The 20,920-nt window shown below is 36.5% G+C and overlaps 1 protein-coding gene across 6 annotated transcripts in view; it reads left to right on the top strand.

Annotated features, from left to right (window-relative positions):
* MAPK10 (mitogen-activated protein kinase 10) overlaps positions 1-20,920 on the top strand; it is a 513,930-nt gene that overhangs the window by 436,386 nt on the left and 56,624 nt on the right. For all 6 annotated transcript variants that reach the window (XM_006867739.1, XM_006867740.1, XM_006867737.1 and 3 more), the window contains one exon: positions 7,213-7,337. In XM_006867739.1, the coding sequence (XP_006867801.1) occupies positions 7,213-7,337 (125 nt within the window). The remainder of the gene's footprint in view (positions 1-7,212; positions 7,338-20,920) is intronic.

Raw genomic sequence — 20,920 nt, 5'->3', positions numbered from 1 at the left:
AAACTGCATCAAAGAAAAAAGTTAGATTACATGCTTTTGCGATTTCCCCCTCAAGTATTTAGTTGGCAACTGCTTAGCATCATGTTTAACCTACACACTTAAATGCATCTACTCCTCACTTACTGGTATGGACAGTTTCCAAAGACCATGCCATTATGCAAAAAAATGTGCATGATTCAGAAATGAAGGATGACCACATCAGATCACCAAATGGAAGATTACTGCAACCTACATAACTGCCAAACCATTGAGAAGTATGGCACCACCAAGTTGACAAATAACCATTATAACTAAGGTTTCTCCTGGCTCACACCTCAGCACTCATTACTGCTAGATGTACATTGTTAATGTGCAGAAGAGTGGGATAGTAGATTTTTTACTATTGTCATAAATATGAAGTGTCAAATAATAAGATAGTCAATAAGTGAGTAGTTAAGTGTGGTTATGGTAAATTTAAATGAGACAGAAAAATGAAAATATGATGCTTCTGTTTTTCAGGGCCTTTTCATCTCTCCACACTTTTATCTAGTGTGTTTTAAATGTACAGCATTTTTTTTCTGTGTTCTTGCCACTTTCATTGCATGATTGGGTTTTATCTTTCAGCTTCCTCTATGGGATTTCTGAATGGCAATTAACTAAGTTCTTGCTAAATGTACTGCTTTTAAGATCAGCATTGTCTATGTGCCAATTGAAAAAAGCTAAATACTCCAAGTATAAATCAGATGGGATTCACATCTTCATGATGTGAATCAACATATGAGGCAAAGTAATCCTTTTTTTTGAAAATGCTTGTAGTGTGGCATCGCTAGAGTGGGTGTCACTTAGCATGGTAACTCAAGGTGCCACATCCCCTCCACCACATGGACCTCCTCTCATGCCAGACCATACAGAATCCTTAGGAAAGTTTATTATCAATTATGATCATAGAGCTAAATATAATAAACACAGTTCTAAGTTGCTTAACTGTAATATTTCTTAGAGTATATGAATAATAACTTGTTTTATAAAATCTTTTTACATTGAATTACAGCATTTTTAGTAAGTAAATTGTTGATTTAGTTGCTTCTGACTCATAGTGACCCTGCAAAGGGTTTCTGAAGAGTGACTGGTGAGCTTAAACTGCTGACTTTGCATTTCAAACCTTCCTTGCAGTCCAGTGAATTAACATGCAGCAACACAACATGACTCTTAAGTAGAAGCCTTATTTTGTTGTTGCTTTTCTCCTTTTCCACTAATTACAACTTCAATGAAGTTATTAACATAGGTTTACAAATACTAATTAATACCATACTGATGTTTTAACATGAGAAAATTTGAAGCTATCAGTGACTATGAAAACACCAGAGGTGATATAACAGCAGCACATGCTTATAGTGTATGCGGACAAAACCACATGATTCCAAGCTTCCCTGTATTGGCTGACAGCTCTGACCGAGCACTCTGGAACCTTCAGAAAACAAATTAGCATAGAATTTTAGCTGTGTGAATATATTGATACATGTGAGCTGGGCTTATGAAAAATGTTTTCATTGGTATTGTTATAACTAGCTACAGGGATATTTTCATAAAGTAAGTTTCTGCTGAAATGCTGCAAAAATATTTATAGACAGTCATTTTCTTGTCACCTGTTCTGTCACCAGGTGCCGTTTACAAACCCCCCCCCATGTCCATACCTCAGATGATGTCAATTATTGTAATAATACAGTAACGAAGTCCTGTTTAAAAAATTTTATGATAAAGACAGCGCTTATAGAAAAAGTATTAAGATGCCATGTTTTGTAATATAATTCCAAGTTTTTATAGTTTTTTTTTGTTTGTTTGTTTTGTTTTCATTTTGGGCACCTATAATTATACTGTTCTTGTAAATGGTAAACTATGTTTATTTATTTATAATTTGCAACCCAAAATTGGCAAATTATAGAGAATAATAATATATAAATATTCAAAGGGAAGAATTTTTCCTATTGTAATTGAAAAAAAGCATTACAGATTTGCTTGGAAATGAAAGACAAACTATAGAAATACTTTCCTCTTCTACATTTTCTTCCTGACAAATCGTATTAGTCGTTGTTTCTTTATATGGACTAGATCACTTTTTTGTGTTGATTTAGTTCATAGCTATGAGTCAGAACCAACTCGAAGGCACTTAACAACAACAACAACCTATTGATGAAGACCCCTTTCCCCATCCCCCATCCTTCCTTAGAAGAGAAACAAGGGTGGGTCTGTTGGGAGACTCTTTGGAAATGTGGTGTTTGATTCGTGATATAAAATCACTTAAATATCAAAGAGATCTTTGAATCCATGAAATAAAGGAATTAAGCTCTGTTGGGCCAGTAAGTGGTATTTGGCAATGTTTTTGTTATTGTTAAGTACCATGGAGTTGGTTCCAACTCATAGTGACCCATAGGGTTTCCAAGGCAGTAAATCTTTATGGGAGCAGAAAGCCTCACCTTTCTCCTATGGAACAGCTGGTAGTTTTGAACTGCTGACCTTGTGGTTCACAGCCCGATTCATAACCACTATGTTACCAGAGCTAACAAAGGCTAAATATAGAAAATTAAGGTACTGGTATTTCTGTATTGTTTTTATTCTCATGAGCTTCAGAGTTTCTATTTGGAAGTAACAATTCAAATTTCTAAAATTCAATTTCTGAGAGTAATTAATAGAAATAAAAAGTCTTTCAGTCTAATTTAATGAGTGATTTTTAAAATAAATAGGCAGAACAGTGAAAGTATATTTATTAAAATATAACAACGCATGAAAAAAATAGATTGCTACATTTTAACTGCTATTCATAAGGTTTTCAGTGACTTAATATTTGGAAGTAGTTTATCTCTCCTTCTTCCTAGTCTGTCCTAGTCTAGAAGCTTAGCTGAAACCTGTCCAGCATGGGTTACCATGCTAATATTTAAAATATAGGTGGCATAGCTTCCAGAATCACAGCAACATGAAAGCCACCAAAGTATTACAAATTGATATTATGAATAACAGTGGAACACTGTCAGCACCAGAATATTGAATATTGGTAAAGAGCACCAGAAGATTTTCAGATATAGCACTTGAAGATGAACACCTCAGGGTGGAAGTCACTCCCAATATGACTGCAGAAAATCCGCCTCTGCAAAGAAGAGTTGACCATGATGACATGAATGAAGCAATGCTTTCAGGACCTTCATTTGCTGATGGAGCATAATTCAAAATAAGGAGAAACAGCTTTAAACATCCACTAATAATTGGAACATGGAATGTTCAAAGTATGAATGTAGAAATATTAGAAGTTGAAATAAGAAATGGAATGCATAAACTTTGATATCCTTAGCATTAGTGAGCTGAAATGGTCTGGTATTGGCCATTTTGAATCTGACAATCACATGGTTTACTATGCCAGGAATGACAAATTGAAGAGGAATGTCATTTCATTCATCATCAAAAAGAACATTTCAAGATATATCTTGAAGTACAACACTTATCTGTAATGGGATAATATCCATATATCTGCAAGGAAGACCAGTTAATAAAACTAATATTAAAATTTACGCATCAACCACTAAAGCCAGTAATGATGAAATTGAAGAATTCTACCAACTTCTTCTGTCTGAAATTGATCAAATTATAACCAAGATGTATTGATAATTACTGGTTATTGGAATGCAATGTTTGGAAACTAAGAGGAAGGATCAGTAATTGGAGAATATGGCCTTGGTGATAGAAACAATGTTGGAGATCACATGATAAAATTTTGCAAGACCAATGACTTCTTCATTGCAAATACTTTTTTTAAACAACATAAAAGATGACTGCACATGGACTTCACCAGTTGGAAAACACAGAAATCAAACTGACTACATCTGTGAAAAAAAGGTGATGCAAAAGCTCCATATCATCAGCCAAAGGCCAGCGGCAGACTGTGGAGCAGACCATCAATTTCTCAGATGCAAATTCAGGCTAAAGCTGAAGAAAATGAAAACAAGTACACAAAAGCCAAAATATGACCCTTAACATTTCTCACCTTAATTTAGAGATCATCTGAAGAACAGATTTGATGCATTAGATACTAAAGGCTAAAGACCAGAAGAGTTGTGAGATGACATCAAGAAGAAAGGAAAAAAGCAAAAGGTCGTTAAGAAAACAAAAAAGAAGGAAAAGCCCAAAATGTATGTCAGAAGAGACTCGGAAACTTGCTCTTTAAAGTAGAGATGCTAAAGTAAATGGAAGAAATGAGGAGATAAAAGGGCAGCTCAAGAAGACTATAAAATCAAATATAATGAAATATGCAAAGACTAAATAAAGTGAAAAACTGATCAAATGAAAAAATCTTTTCATGTGCCTCTGGAAAAAAAAAAAAAAAGTACATATCCATAGACTTTTTTCTTAAAATAGGAAACTGATTTGGGCTTTCTGCTCTTTAATTTAAAATGTTACCACTTATCTGCTACAAATTGAGTATTTTCCTTTCAAATGAGTTTGGGGAATAATATTGGTTTATTTGCAATTAAAATTGTATTCTATGTAATATTATATAGAATTGTAGATACTAAATTCAATGAGTGATTTTAACCCATAAAAATTATTGCTTTGAAATCAACTCACTTATTGATTATCAGTGTAAGGTTTTCCAACCATTATCACTCACAATATGATGAGTAATTATTATAAATATGTACATACCATGTACATAATAAAATGTGCCAAGACCTTAAGTTAGAAGTATGAAATGGAAGCACATGTTTAGCATTCAACCCTCAACTTGAATATTTAAGATTCTAAGGGCTAAATTTTGAATGATGCAAAAAGTATCAAAAAGAAGATTTAAGGAAATACATAGTAACTCTACCAAGGAGAAATGGATGATGTCCAACCATTTCAACAGATAGCATATGATCAAGAGCCATTGGTACTGAAGGAAGAAGTCCAAGATGCATTGAAGGCATTGGCAAAGAACAAGGCACTAGGAATTGATGAAATAAAAATTGAAATCTTTCACCAAACTGATGCAATGCTGGAGGCATTCATTCATCTATGCCAAGAAATTTGGAAGACAACTACCTGGCCAACTGATTGGAAGAAATCCATATTTGTGCCCAATCCAATGAGAGATGACCAAACAGAATGCAGAAATTGTTGGAAAGTATCATTAATATTGCATGAAAGTAATATTTATAAAGATAATTAAAAAAAAAAAACAACTGCAACAGCACATTGATAGGGAACTTCCAGAGTTTCAAGCCCTATTCCACGTTGTGACGTGGAATGAGGAATATCATTGCTGACATCAGATGGATTTTGGCTAAATGCAGAGAATATCAGAAATATTTACATGGGCTTTATTGAATATACAAATGCTTTTGACTGTGTAGATCATGACAAGCTATGGACAACACTGCAAAGTATGAGTATTTTGTTCATGAAGAATCTGTATATGGACCAAGAGGCAGTTGCTTGAACAGAACATGGGAACACTGAATGGTTTAAAATTAAGAAAGGTGTGCAACAGGGTTGTATTCTTTCACAATATTTATTCAACCTGTATGCTGAGCAAATAATCCAAGAAACTGGGTTAATATGAAGAAAAACATGGCACCAGGATTGGAGGAAGACTCATTAACAATCTGCAATATGCAAATGATACCTTGCTTGCTGAAAGTGAAGAGGACTTAAATACTTACTGATGAAGATCAAAGACCACAGCCTTAATATGGGTTGAACCTCAATGTAAAGAAAACACAAATCCTCACCATTGGACCAATACATAACATCATGCTAAATGGCACTTAACACCAATAGCAGCAACAAATGGAGAAAAAATTAAAGTTATTAAAGACTTCATTTTGCTTGGATCCACCATCAACTCTCATGGAAGCAGCAGTCAAGAAATAAAACATCATATTGCACTAGGCGGATCTGCTGCACAAGACGTTTTAAAGTGTTAAAGAGCAAAGATAACAATTTGAAGACCAAGGTGAACCTGACCCAAGCCATGTGAAAGTTGGACAAGGAAGACTGTAGAAGAATTGATGCTTTTGAGTTATGGTGTTGGAAGAGAATATTGAAAGTGCCATGGGCTGCCAAAAGAACCAATAGATCCATTTTGGAAAAAGTACAGCCAGAATGCTCCTTGGAGACCAAGATGGCCAAACTTTGTCTCTTATACTTCGGATATATTGTCAGGAGGGACCAGCCACTGGACAAGTGTTTGGTAAGGTGGAGGGTTAGAGAAAAAGAGGAAGACCCCCAACAAGATGGATTGGTCAAGTGGCAGCATTGATGAACTCAAGCGTGGCAACAGTAGTGAGGCTGACCCAGGATTGGGCAGCGTTTCATTTTGGTGTGCATAAGGTTGCTATGCGTCAGTATTGACTCAATGGCACCTAACAACAACAACAATAGGGCAGCAGTGAACTGACTTCAGTCACTTTGTTCTTTTGTTAAGTGTCATGGATTCTGTTCTGACTCACAGGGACCCTGAATAGGGTTTCTGAGGAAATACTAGTGAACTTGAACGGCCAGCCTTGCAGTTCAAACCAATCTTGGAGTCCAGTGCATTAACCCACAGCATCACACCATTACTCTACACCAGAACTTCAGTCACTATCTAACTTATTTCATCTAATCTATAATTTCATTGATTGGAAAATGCCTAACGATCACTGAGATATTAAAATAAAATTCTGTGGTTGAACCATATAATTCCTCTCACATCCATTCTGCAAATTTTGTTTTTCTTACATATATAGGGAAACTGTATACAATCTCTCTATTGTTAATTTGAATATTCAAGTTCTGTTAATTCCATTTTATAAAGCAAAATATAGAAACACAGAAGTTGATTAACGGCTAAACATCTATCCATGCATGCATCTGTCGAGTATTTTCATTACCCCTGCTCTTTGTCCTATGTTTATCCTATGTTCAGATTACTCAAGTGGAAAACATTACACATCCAAATTTTGAGTTTGATAAATTGTATGCACTCACAGAAACTTAGTACTAAATGAAGCCTTAAACTTAAACACACGTACATATATACATCCAAACATCCAAAACACATAAAATGAATTTCCTTTTCAACACATCAAGAATTTCACCATATATTTGAAAAGAAGGTGCCCTTTGATGCTTGGTTCCCTTCATGTTTTCCTCTTTCCAGCAAAAATTTCTAGCCAAATCAAATCAAACTTTACTAATGCTTTTTCTCATTCATTGTTTCAGCCAGCCAAGCCAGGGACTTGTTGTCAAAGATGCTAGTGATTGATCCTGCAAAAAGGATATCAGTGGATGACGCCTTGCAGCATCCCTACATCAATGTCTGGTACGACCCTGCTGAAGTGGAGGCGGTAAGGCAGAAGCCTATTTTGCTTTCCTTTCACAAACAAACCTTAGTACCTAGGTGCTCAGTGGTGAACACGGAAAGATAATTAGACCCCCAAAGATAAAAATGATTACCTGGCACTCTAAAAGTTATTTCCTTCTGCCACACATTCTAAGTGTATTTCTTTTTCGGGCATTTCTATGAAAGGGGGTGGTTTGACCCAACCATCTTTGCTATTTAGTAAACACTTTTCTTTGTTTTTGTTAAACTGTTAACTGAGTGTCATTTTCTATATGATTAACCATTATTCTTTCCTGGTGCAAACTTAATGGCAGAGACATCAAAGGATAATTTGCTTTACTTCTCTTTCCTTGATAAGAAAGCCACCATCCATTTTTGCAGGAAACCTTGCATGAAGTAGAGAAGAAACAGTGGGCATTCTATTAAGGGCATTATTTCCAGTTGATTCTAGACTGACTACCAAAAGAAGATGTAGCTTCATATTTTAAACTCATATTATTTAAGACTATTTCTGTAAGCATAACTGTCTTTGATTTTATTTTCTTTTTTCCACTTCTTTAATTGTTCAACAGCTTACTCTCTTCTCTCCAGTATTTTACTTACAGCTTTGCCCCTGTCGTCTTATATGTGTGAAACTAAGGTTGAGTAAGGCAAACTGATTGTGGGGATATCTGTGTATGTTCTATACACTTTCTGATGGGAATTTTCTTTTGGTGCCTTTCTTAAATAGTAGTGTCAGCAATATTACCTTCTCCCATAAATGTCAAAACCTCCTCAAAATATTAGAATGGCCACTAACTTTCTTCATTTTATTTTACACAAAAAAAATTTTAATTTTCTTTTAAAACATTGGCATGTATTCTTGTTCCTAAACTAATATTTGAAATACTTTTTGTTTACTAACTTGTTGAATTTTTTTATAGTCTTTTCTGCCCCCAATATATTCATGTTCAAAGATGCTTTGGTTCAAGTTTCCTTCCTCCACTAAATTGTGTTTTTCTGCATATGTAAGAGATGATAAATTGAAGTGTGTACAATTTCTTATTCCTGAAATATGGTAGCGAGGACTTAGTCAAATTACAATTTATAGGCATGATATTAAAACAAGCTACTTTTCAAAATGCAACCCAAACCATGGTTTTGTTTTTGTTAGGTACCATTGAGTCAGTTCCTACTCATAGTGACCCTGTATATGGTTACCGAGGTTTTAAATGTTTGAGGGAGAAGAAAGCATCATATATGTATGAATTATTGGGAAAAAAAATACTTCAGTGATAAATGAGTCTCCCATTTTTACAGAGATGTAACTGTCCTTGATGACATTTTTTTTTTTTTTAGATTCACTTTCAAGAAGGTTTACAATGATGTCAAAAGTTCAATTTGTTATGAATTACTTTTTAGTCACTTGATTTGATTCTTATAAAAATATAATCCTTAAAATTAAATATTTCTCACTTAAAATTTTTAAAAACTTTTTATTGTGAATTGAGTGAAGGTTTACAGAAAAGACCATCAGTTTCACATTCAACAAACCATATACTGTGTTTCATCTCAGTGGTCACAATCCCCTCCCTGCAACTATAATGATCCCACTTCCTCCCTGTGGTTCCTATACCCATTCCACCAACCTTTCCATCTCTTCTCATCTTTGTCCTTAGGTAAACGTTGTCTTTTTACTTTGAATGATTGGCCATTCTGTGGTGAGCATACTTTACTAGCGTTGTTATCCTCCCTATATATCTCATTGTAATTTTAATATTCTTAAAACTACTATGTTTGTACAACTAAAATATAGAATTCATTTCAGCTTCTAACTCTTGGCAAATATTTCAAAGACGTTCTTGGTAAATTAACTTAGAGTAGAATATAAAACTAAAAGACAGAGTAACTTTGCATATGCATATGAAAATTAAGTGTAAGAATTGCTTTTCCTTGATTAAATCCAAGATAATATTTTAGGTTGTGTTTGTAAAAAAATTTTAGACAAACAAATTATTTGAAGTTGCTACTGCTCATTTACTTTGATAGTTTAAATCATGGTGCATATTTATTTTCCCTTACATCCAATTTAATGTGTGTAATCACTTCTTAATGGATTGTGGCCTAGAGTTTAATTGGAGTCATAAAGTCTACATTTGTAATTCACTTGTAATTATGTTGCTTATAAAAGAGACAATTGCTTACAATCTATAACAACATATTAATGAATAGTAATTTTTTAAATGTATCTTAACTTTTTATGAAAAAGTACCTTTGAAAGATAAAAAGATACAATTTAGGGTAAAGCTTCTTTCTCAACTATTTCAATATTGTCATGCTTGGGCCTGCATAACAAGACAGGACATGTGACTTAGAGAAAGTTCTGATTATAAAACGTAAAGGTCTAGGAAAATTAATAGTTAGTACTTCAAAGAACAAGATTATATTTGCCATGTAGACTGAGACCGTAGATTATATGAATGTGAAAATGTTTTAGGTGTTGTAGTGAACAGGTTTGAAAGCCTCATCTTTCTCCCACAGAACAGCTGGTAGTTTTGAACTGTTGACCTTGAGGTTCACAGCCCAATTCGTAACCACTATGCTATCAGAGCTCCTGATCTAAGGTTTAGAACAGTTAATTACTCTGTAGTTGTATTACAGAGCTAACAACTATATAGAGACAGATCCGGAATGTGCTGGAAGGAGTCAGCTTTACTCCTACTTTTTGTTGTTGTTAAGTGCACTCGAGTCGGTTCTGACTTACAGTGACCCTCTATAGAGTTATCAAGGCTTTAAATCTTTGAGAGAGCATATGTCAATCTTTAGAATAACTTTAAAATAAATGTCTTAGTTATTGTGTGTGAATATGTGAAGTTTAATGACCCTTTAAGTGAAGTGACCTTTCTTTATAGACATGTGGCAAAGCTATAATGGAATAATGTGTCTTCTGCTAGGGCTAACATGATTTTCTTGCAAAATAAACTCCTGTGTGTCTCTAGAAAACAAATACACGGAAGCACCAAATAACAGAGGAGTAGCTGGCAGGGATGTGGGGAGAGACAAAGAGAGACAGAGACAGAGAGACAGTGAGAAACAAAGAGGTGCTCATCATCCAAGCTTAAAACAGCAAAAGTGAAAGGAAACATCAGGAATAAGCCAATTAAATGGGGCCAGTGAAGACTCTTGTATATTTATTCAATTCTTGACACAAAGTCAGGCTCAGGACCTTGATTAGAACCATTCCCGTAGTGGAACTGGTCCTGGGGCCAGGTTTCATGGTCTGTTGCAGTTATAATTCAAACATTGTAGAGTCCTGTGTGGCGCTGTGGGTTAATGCGCAGGACTGCAAAGTCGGTGGTTCAAGCTCACCAGCTGCTCCTCAGAAACCCTATACAGCATTGCTATGGGTCGGAACCGACTTGACGGCACTAACAACAAACAAAAATTGTGTCGAAGGGTCATTTTCAGAGAGGTCTAGATACACTGTGGTGGTGGATCCTCAGGGATTTAAAACATTCTGGAATCTGGTGGAGGGGCAGGGATCTAGTATCTGAAAAGTCTAATCCTCTGTGTCCTAGCTGCGGGTACTTGAGACCAGAGAAGCATTGACTTGTAACCTAGGATTGTCTGGCGCCTGAATCAATGTTATGAAGAGAATGCAAGGACTGAGACTTGAAACACAGAGCTTTCGCTGTTGTGTGTGGACTGAACAGAGAGCTTAGAAATGTTTTGCTCTTAGTTTCAGAGTTATTTTTGAGACTAAGTGGAAAGGGTAATTAGGGTAGCAGAACCAGTGTTGAGCTTGCTTTATTTCTTACTTAATCATGATTAATTTGGGGATTGCGATAGGGCTGGGTGGGCATTTAAACTACCTATATAGGTTCTGAATTATGTAACCTGATCTGGACATTCCCACTGAGAGTAAAACCTACATGCATTAGTGTTGCAGTTCAAAACTTGAGAATGTACTCCAGTTTGTTTGGTCTGAGCAGTCCTGAAGGAGAACTAACACAGGCAAGTGGGCAAAGAAAGCAGCTTAGACCAGCTGGACAGTCAGAAGAAATAGTTAATCAAGATCATAGGTCTGAGCAGATAGGATTTGAAGAGCATTTAAATAGTGCTCAAGCTGTGGATGTTTTCACATAGCAGTAGAAAAGTCAATAGCAGATATCGTTGGATTAATCCAGAGAACAAGAGTTGTTGTTAAGTGCCATCGAGTCGGTTTGGACCCATAGCGACCCTGTACAGGGTTTCCGAGGGTGTAAATCTTTATGGAAGTAGAAAGCCTCATCTTTCTCCCGCGGAGCGGCTGGTAGTTTCGAACCGCTGACCTTAAGGTTAGCAGCCCGATTTGTAACCACTATGCTACCAGAGCTCCTTTTTGAGAACAGGAGTAGGACTCCACAATTCCACCTGTCAACTGGGAGCTGGTGTCAAGGCACAGAGAGAAGTTATAGTTGCTTCTAGAGAGAGTGGTGGGAAGAGACAGCCTGGCTTCTCCACTTCCCACTTCTATTTTCTGTTAGTGCTTCTGTCTTGTTGCTCAGCCCAGAAGACCATCTAGGAGACAAACCAGCAAGCCTGTAAGAGTCAGTTACCTGATACACAGAGCTGACAACAGAAGCACCAGGACTGCATCTGTGAGCAAACAGGTACAGAGCTGGTATTCCACTCATTCATGCTTCCCTCAGTTGCAGCTATGAAATCCCTCACTCAATAAAAATCAAATAACCAAGGATTTGGACACTCCTAGGGAGGAGTCCTGGTGTGGCACTGTGGGCTAATGCTCTGGACTGCAAAGTCGTTTGAACCACAAGGTGGGTGGTTCAAGCTCACCAGCCACTCCTTGGAAATCCTATACAGGGTCACTATGCACCCAATAGATGCCACTTAACAACAACAACCTAGAGAGGGGAAAGTCTTTAGAGGTTGGAAGAGATACAAAGGCTTAGCAACCTAATAATGAGTTAATTGGTGCAAATAATTTGTGATTTCTTGTCATTTTTTTTTAAGTGCCATCAAGTAGTTTCTGACTCATATTGACCCTCTATAGGGTTTCCAAGGAGCAACTGGTGAGTTTGAACCACCGACCTTGTGGTTTAAATCAACCTTGAGGTCTAGTGCTTATCCTACAGCACTACGTCAGGACTCTGTCATAAAAATCCGAGAACTATATAAATCTGAAGGTTGTACCATAAGTCTTTCCCATTGGGTTTTCAACAAAATTGTATGCTTGTATTTGCTGATAGGCCTTTATATATTGATATCACTTTTTAAGATGCTTGCCATGGGCTTGAATGAGAACCCTACAAGCTTGTTTAGCCTGTGTTGGAAGATGTATATGAGGGAAGTGAAAGGATTCAGCAATCTGTTTTTCACTCTTTACTTTAATTCCACTCTTTCTCTGCCAAATGGATAAGAGTACAATAGAATAGACCTCTATTGTTTTTTTCTTCTCTCTTCTCTTGTTTAACATCTTTCTTTGTCTTTCCTTCTCTTCTTATCCTTCTCTATTTTTAGAAGCTAGCTCCTACAGGGCTGCCCACATAGGCTTTTATTATTTGATAATAGTTTATTATTTTATTCTAGAAATATTTATTAACCATAAACTGTGTGCTCCACACTGACACGGATAATAGAGATTCAGCAGTAAATTTTAAAAAACGAAAAACAAAAACCAAAGTCTGTTTCATTGACCTGGTAAATTTACATCTAATTAATAGCTAATTACAATAAGTAAATTACTTGAGAGTTTGCTTATCTTTAAGCAGATGTGTATCAGCTTCTTAGATCTATATTTAACAAATTATGATCTATATCTAGGCATGATTTTCAAAAATAATTATGAATAAAAAACTATGTCCTAATTACATTTTGATAACTGAAATGCACAAATTATGATTACATAGCAAAATAATTCTGCAGTTGTTACACTAATTAATGGAAATACTTAATTTATAGCTTAAAGATTTGTCTAAAAAATTAATGACTATCTAGGCCTTTCAATCAAAATGCAGGTGGTTGAGAGCGATGGTAGGAAATTATTCTCATATTTTATTGTGGCACTGTAGGATCAACACTGGACTGTGAACCACAAGGTTTTCAGTTCAAACTCATCAGCTGCTCCTTGGAAACCCTATACTGGGTCACTAGTAGTCAGAACCGACTAGACAGCGCCACTAACAACAACATCGCCACTTCTTAATTCTAATTCTATTAAATATCTTTTCATAATAAGAGCAAGAATTAACAGATTGTGAATTTATGTGTTAATTTCACTATTAAATCTATTTCACGAGAGAGCTGTTTATTGTCTCTACCCTATACAGGGTCGCTATGGATCGGGATCGACTCAACGGCACTTAACAACAACAAACCTTTCATTAGCTATTAGCTAGCTATCTTCTGCTAAATTTTCTTGAGTCCATAAGTCCTTAAGACAATATGACAAATAGACATAAGTATATTCAATTATAAGTATATTCAATACATTCTCCTTGATTCAAAATCTGTATATATTTTAGTGATGATAAGGAAAAATATGACTTGCAGTATGCATTCTAGTGTGGTGCTGTGGATCAGCACTGGACTGCAAACCACAAGGTTGCCAGTTCAAATCCACCAGCTGCTCCTCAGAAACCCTATACAGAGGTCATTATGAGTTGGAACCCACTCAATAGCACTTACCTACAACAATTAATCTGATGCCCTTTAATGTCTAAACAGTTCATTACTAGTTGTCTGCATTATGGAGATAAAGCACTGGCAAAAAAAAAAAAAAGCAAATGCCTGCTTCAAATATATTATAATCTCTTTATTAAACTAGTGAGTCTGAGGAGTAAAAACAGTTCATTACAGCCTGTATCTGGGGAGGAAAGGGAATTAAAGTCTTTGTAATTGACAGTTCCTTTGGTGAATAATATCAAAAGGCTAGGCCATGTACTCAAGACAGTTTCGGAATAACTAACTCATCTGAAATTCAAAAGCTACTATTTCTGTTTTCTGATTTCCCTCACAGGAAACAGAAATATGCTTAAAAATCAATAAAACAGGATTTTTGTTTGCCTTTAGTGTGACTGGGAAGGAAGTCACAATTTGCATATGAAGTTTATTGTATAAAATTGAAAAACAACTCTCAGGCTATGGAAAAGACCTATAAGGTATTTTGAATAAGCATAAGCTAGATTGTTTCAATTATTCAAGACTTGTTTGGTAGACATATGATTTATTTATTTTTATTAAGGAGAGGTACCTTAGCACCCTAGAAGGATAATAGAACTAGTCTCTCTTGACATTGCTTGTGCAGAAAGAGCCTCTGTTGTTTTCATTCAAAGAAAAAAGACTACCTGGTACCTATCTCTAATGATTTTTACTAGTGGTTGCTAGTTTGCTTCTTGATGCTATCTAGATACAACTATTCAGTTTTTAAAAATTCCTCATTTATTTTTGTTTACCTCATTTAGGTCATGCATATTACATGGATTTAAATTTAGAGAACGTACTTGTTTCCTACATATTTGCAACTAAACATATCACTATATTTGATAAGCCCATCAGTTTAGGGTTCTCAGGAAACTCCTATATGGTGCTTTTATAATGGGAATTGGAGTCCTTGTATGGCACAATAGGATAAGCATTGGACCACAAGGTCAGTTTGAATTGCAAGGTTGGTGGTTCAAAACTCATTGGGTGCTCCTTAGAAACCCTATGTAAGGTCACTGTGAGTCACAACTGACTCCAAGTCACTTAGTAACATTTTTGCTTAAGAATCCCTGGTAGCATAGTGGGTTATGAGCGAGGCTGTTAACCACAAGATCAGTAGTTGGAATTTTCTGCTCCCTTAAGGATTTACAGCCTCAGAAGCTCTATATGGAGTGGTTATGAGTCAGAACTGACTCGGTGGCACACAACCACCACCGCCATTGTTGCTTATTCTTTTTCTTACTCTGAAATGGGAAAATATTTAAGAGAAACTAAGTCTGATTTTTGTTTGAGATTCCTAAAAGACTAAAAGGATTCCAAGAAATGTGTTTGAGAATAATTCCCATTATGTTGTTGTTGTTAAGTGTCATTGAATCTGTTCTGACTCAAAGCAACCCATATAAGGTTTCTAAGGAGCAACTGATGGGTTTGAACCATTGACCTTGTGGTTGGCAGTCAAGTGCTTATCCTACAGTGCCACATCAGGACTCAAAACAACAATTGTTTTTGTCATTAAGTGTCCACCAGTCAGTTCTGACTCATAGTGATCCTGTTCAGGGTTTCCAAGGATCGGCTGGTGATTTTGAGCTGCAGACATTGCAGTTCAAACTGACCTTGTGGCCCAGTGCTTACCCTACAACACCAGCAACAATACGGGCCCAAATATTTAACATGTTAGTAATTTCATGTTACAGCTTTTGCTATGTGTTTTTTAAAGTCTAAATACTTGTCAAGTTCCCATAAATTAGATTAGCCTGTAATCTATGTATACATCACAGGGGACCTTTTGTTTTCAGGAGTTGGAAACACAAAAATGTTACTTAAGTGATATTATAATGTGGGACATTATTATTCTCTTCTTTAAATTTGTCACTCCAAAATTGCCATCATTTAAATTATGTTTTTCAGACTAAAATGTTCCCATGAATTCCTTTAAATACGATTTTTTTGGTTGTTCTACTCACATGGAGTTAATAAACTGGCTGAATCCCTCTCTCAGCTGTTCACTCCATCTGTCCTGAGACAAGGACTACTTTTTGAGTCCTATGATTTCTTATTATTGCAGTCTGCATCCTGCTGTGAAAGCGATACTTCGACACCTTGGCAGGCTTAATTTGAGAAATGGCTTAGTTTAATCCATCCTTCACAAAAGACCCTTTTAGTGTGAAGCTGAACTCGAAGTAGGTTCTTTGACTTAGATTGTATATAAATTTAGAAATAATAAGGAAGAAACATAAGCTACACTAAATATGAATTTGATGCACTCTAATTATGTTCTTAATTATAGGAAGAGCAATCTATATTTTGTGGTTCTCATTTGCTTGGTGAAAATTAAATCAATGTCTTCAATTTCTAATATCTGCCTTTTGTAGAATTCTAAATTTCCATCTGTTCATGCCGCTGTAATCTTTCAGCCACAAAATGTGAGCAATTTACTAATTGCCTTCTAGAGAAAATCTAAGTTCATTATATTTCACATGCCCAGAGCCTCAGCTGTTAAAGTAAAGATATCTTTAGAATCATATTTGGATGGTTTTGATGCCTTGTATTATGTTGGTGGGAGCTTGTCAAAATGTTTGTTGTAGATAGATTTAGCCACTTGCTTCAAGGGCCCCTCTCTCTACATGAGTTATAATAGTAATCCATACTTTACTCAAATACTAATTAATTTGTTCCTAATTTTAGAAAATTGTTCTGCTGAAGAAATTTTTTTGTTCCAGATTTCAAATCATTGGGATCTCAGAGTCCACTGACCTATAACATTCTTGAGTGTTAGAAACTTTAGTACTTGAATAGTTTAGTCTCAGGAAATGATGACTGGTAACTTCAGTGCTGTGAATTACTTAATACAGCGCATCTAGCCATTGCCATTGTAACTCCCATCACATGACTGAGTTGTTGTTTGGTATCCTAGAGGTGATTCTGACTCATAGCAACCCATGTACAGCAAAATGAAATGCTGCCCCATCCTGTGCCATCCTCACAATTATTGTTACGTTTGAGCCCCCTGTTGCAGCCCTTGTATCAATCCATCTCCTTGAGAGTCTTTGTCTTTTTCACTGACCCTCTGCTTTATCAAGCATAATGTCCTTTTCCAAAGACTGGGCCCTTCTGAAAGGAGCCCTGGTGATACAGTGAGATAGGCATCAGGCTGCTAACCAGATGGTTGGCAGTTCAAAACCACCAGCCACACTGGGGGAGAAATATGAGGGTATCTGCTCCTGTAAAGACTTACAATCCCAGATCTAGGGTTGCCTATCTCTAGGGTTGCCCTGAGTCGGAATCAGCTTGATGGAAGTAGGTTTGATTTTAGTTTGGTTCCTTTTGAAAACATCTAAAGTAAGCAGTCTTGTCATCTTCACTTCTAAGGAACACCTGGATGCACTTCTTCCAAGACAGATTTGTTTGATCTTGCATAATTCAAATGTATCAGATGTTTTCCAGTTTGCTTATTCATAGTTCAACGTTAACATGCATATGAGCTGATTGAAAACACCATGGCTTGGGTCAGGAACACCTTGTTCTCAAACTGACATTTTCACTCTTTTGAACACTTTATAGAGGTCTTTTGCAGCAGATTTGCCTATTGCAATACTGACTGATGCTTCCAAAGTGTTGATTGTGGAACCAAGCAAAATGAAGTCTTTGGCAACTTCCATCATTTCTCCATTTCTCATGATGCTATGTACAAAGCCTGTTGTGAGGATTTGTTTTCTTTATACTGAGGTGCTGGAGTCTTGGATCTTCATCAGTAAGCATTTTAAGTTTTCTTTATTTCCAGGAAATAAGGCTATATCATCTGCATATTGCAGGTTGTTAATGAGTCTTCCTTCAGTCCTCATGCCATGTTCTTCTTCATATAATTCAGCTTATTGAGTTATTTACTCAGCATTCAGATTGATGGGTGGGTTTTTCCAAATCTATATATACCTTCTTCTTCTCTCCTTGACCTGCTATGAGTTACAGGATTTATTTACTTGATTCAAGATAGTTGATATTTGTGCATGTTTATTTAATATTCTTAATAGTTTCATCTGGGAAACAGTTTATCCAATTGTGGCATCTGTTTCAGATATTAGAAATAATGTAATTTATGAATTACATTACAAACTTATCATGGGATAAAAACCAAGCAATGCTTTCTTTTATGGAAACTGTTTCTAAGATGAAAAGCAACTAATGTTTTCTTCTATGAAAGCCGTTTCTAAGAGATAAGCAAAGAAGTCAAAAATAGGATTTGTAAGGTGCTTCAACAATAAAAATTTATGAAATGTTATACTAAGAGGAAGAATAAAAAGAGGGGGAAAGAATAGGAGGTAAGTTAGAAGAGAAAATCTCTGTCAGATAGTTTTGCCTTGAGATAAATAGAGGTCATAAAATTGTCTTCTTTCTAGGCAACAGAACTAGTTTGGCAATTTGCATTCAAGCCTTGTTTGCCTACTGACAAGGTAACTAAAACAATCATGTTGTTTTTGGTGTTTCGTGCCATCAGGTTGGTTCTGACTCATTGAAACTCTATAGGGTTCCCAAGGCTTGAAAGTCTTTGCAGGAGCAGAAGGGCTCATCTTTCCGAGCAGCTGGTTGGGTAGAACCATCAATCTTGTTCAGTGCTTATCCTATGGAGCCACCATGCTCTGACACAATAGTCATACTAGGCTTGAGATTTCTGTCAGTCATAAAAAAATCTTCCCTTCACTGTTGTTATTAGCTGAGGTCAAGTCAGTTGTGACTTAGGGTGACCCCATATGTCTTTGTTATCTAGTGCTGTGGCACTGTAGGATAAGCACTGAATTGTGACCCACAAACTCATTGGCTCAAACTCACCAACTCCTCCTTGGAAACACTATACAGGGTCCCTATGAGTCAGAACCAACTTGACGGCATGTAACAGTAACAGAAACACTACTCGTGGATGGCTTTAACAAACAGAAATGTATTTCCTCACAGTTTAGGAGGTTAAAAGTCCAAACTCAAGGTGCCAGCTATAGAGGAAAGCTTTCTTTAATTTGGTTTTGTGGGAAGATTTCTGTCTCCTTTCAACATTCATTGCACTGGAGTTTCTAATAGATCTCCATTGGTCTTGACATCAGTCTTAGCAGAGTTAGAAAGTTACAGTTCAGGGAACCTGAGTTCAAGGACACACTCTACTTCCATGGTAGTGCTGAGGTGCCTCTGATCTCTGCTTCTTTAATCTCTTTTATATCTCAGAAGAGATTGACTCCAAATACAACCTAATCCTGCTTGCCACTAATCATTCTTCATTAACATCATTTTGTTATTAAGTGCTGTGGTGCTATATTGACCCTGTAAAGGATTTCCAAGGAGCAGCTAGTGGGGTCAAATGCCCAGCTTTTGGTTAGCATTTGAGTTTTGTTTTAAGACAGGAAAATGTTTCCCTTTTTTCTTGAGTCTCTAGTTCTCTAGCTCTAGATGGAGACCTGGTGTGGTGCTGCAGGATAAGGCACTGAACTGCTAGGTTGGTTTGAGCTGCAAGGTTGGCAGATCAAACTCACCAGCGGCTCTGCAGAAACCCTTTACAGGGTTGTTATAAGTCAGAACTGACTTGATGACACTTAACAACAACAACTAGCTCTGGTAGAGTGGTCAGTATAAATACCAATAGTTGCTGTGTTGCATTAATCTGACCTGTGGTGACTCCTTCTGTGTCAGAATAGAATTGTATTCCTTAGAGTTTTCAATATTTCAGTGCTAGATCACCAGGCCTTTCTTCTAAAGTGCTTCTGGGGGGACTTGAACCTCTAACTTTTGAGTTAACAGCAATAGCATTAACCCAGGGACTCTTCAACATTGTAGTGATGAAATAAACATTGATTACATTGAATCATGCATGGATGCGTATGCTTCTGGATTGCTTTATTTGTTTTGTTTTTTAAAAGGAGTATACAGAATATTGAAAAGTTCATCATGCAGTTGAACCGTATTGATTTTAGTACAAATAGAACAAAGATAAATACTATAAGTATCAAAAAAAAAAAAAAAAAAGGAAGATTTAAGGATTTAAACTAACCACCAAAGGACAAGGTTTGATATGAGATTAGCACTTTACTGTTAACTGAAAGATTAGCTGTTAGAACCCACCTATGGGGTACTTCTCCTCTGTCAATGGGGTCACTATGAGCCAGAATCAACTCAATATTAATGGGTACCCACCAAATAAGCTTAACTCTGGCAATATAACTGATGTGGCTTTTATAGATTTTATGTATAATAATTAGCATGTGGATCTTGCAGAAAAAAACAACAGCTCTCACTGCTACAAAACAATGTCAGTTTCCTTATAACTTAAGATGCTGCTATAAAAATATAATGATAGAAACATGCATAAGAGTGCATCAGAGGCCTAGAAGTTGCCCAGTGAAAGAGACCTCCTGTGGAGCTTTTGCATTGCATAAGACCATAGATGGAAACCAGAACCCCATCCAGAATTGTCTTAGGTGGGAAATTTCCACTGGAAAAGATGAGCAGACCAGCCTGGAGCAGCTAAAAGAATAGAAGATACTTCATGAAGAAAGACCAGCAGGAAAAATCTGAAACAATAATGGCAGTCTGATTGATTACTACAAGAACAAGTAAGCTGTTCACCCAGGAGCCATCACAGCAAACTTGGTCGGGACCCCATCAAGGTCGGGACCACTCAAAGCAAACTCCCTTTCAAGACTAACACTCAAGGGGAATACACAAGCAGGCATGTGGTCTGGCTGATAAGGGGAAGAGGGGAAAAAACAGCAATGAAGTTGGGATCTAAGTCTGACCACATTCAATAGACTCTGTGAACCTGGGTGCAGACTTGGATAGCCACCAATATGTCAAGACCCAGTTGACTCCTGGGCCCAGAGGCAGTGGCATGGCCACAGAGGACTAGAGCAGAGAGTGAAGCATCCAGCT

This window comes from Chrysochloris asiatica, unplaced genomic scaffold (assembly GCF_000296735.1).
Source record: "Chrysochloris asiatica unplaced genomic scaffold, ChrAsi1.0 scaffold00109, whole genome shotgun sequence".
NCBI lineage: Eukaryota > Metazoa > Chordata > Mammalia > Afrosoricida > Chrysochloridae > Chrysochloris > Chrysochloris asiatica.
Note: the sequence above shows the minus strand (reverse complement) of the source record. Positions and strands in the feature narration are given on the sequence as shown.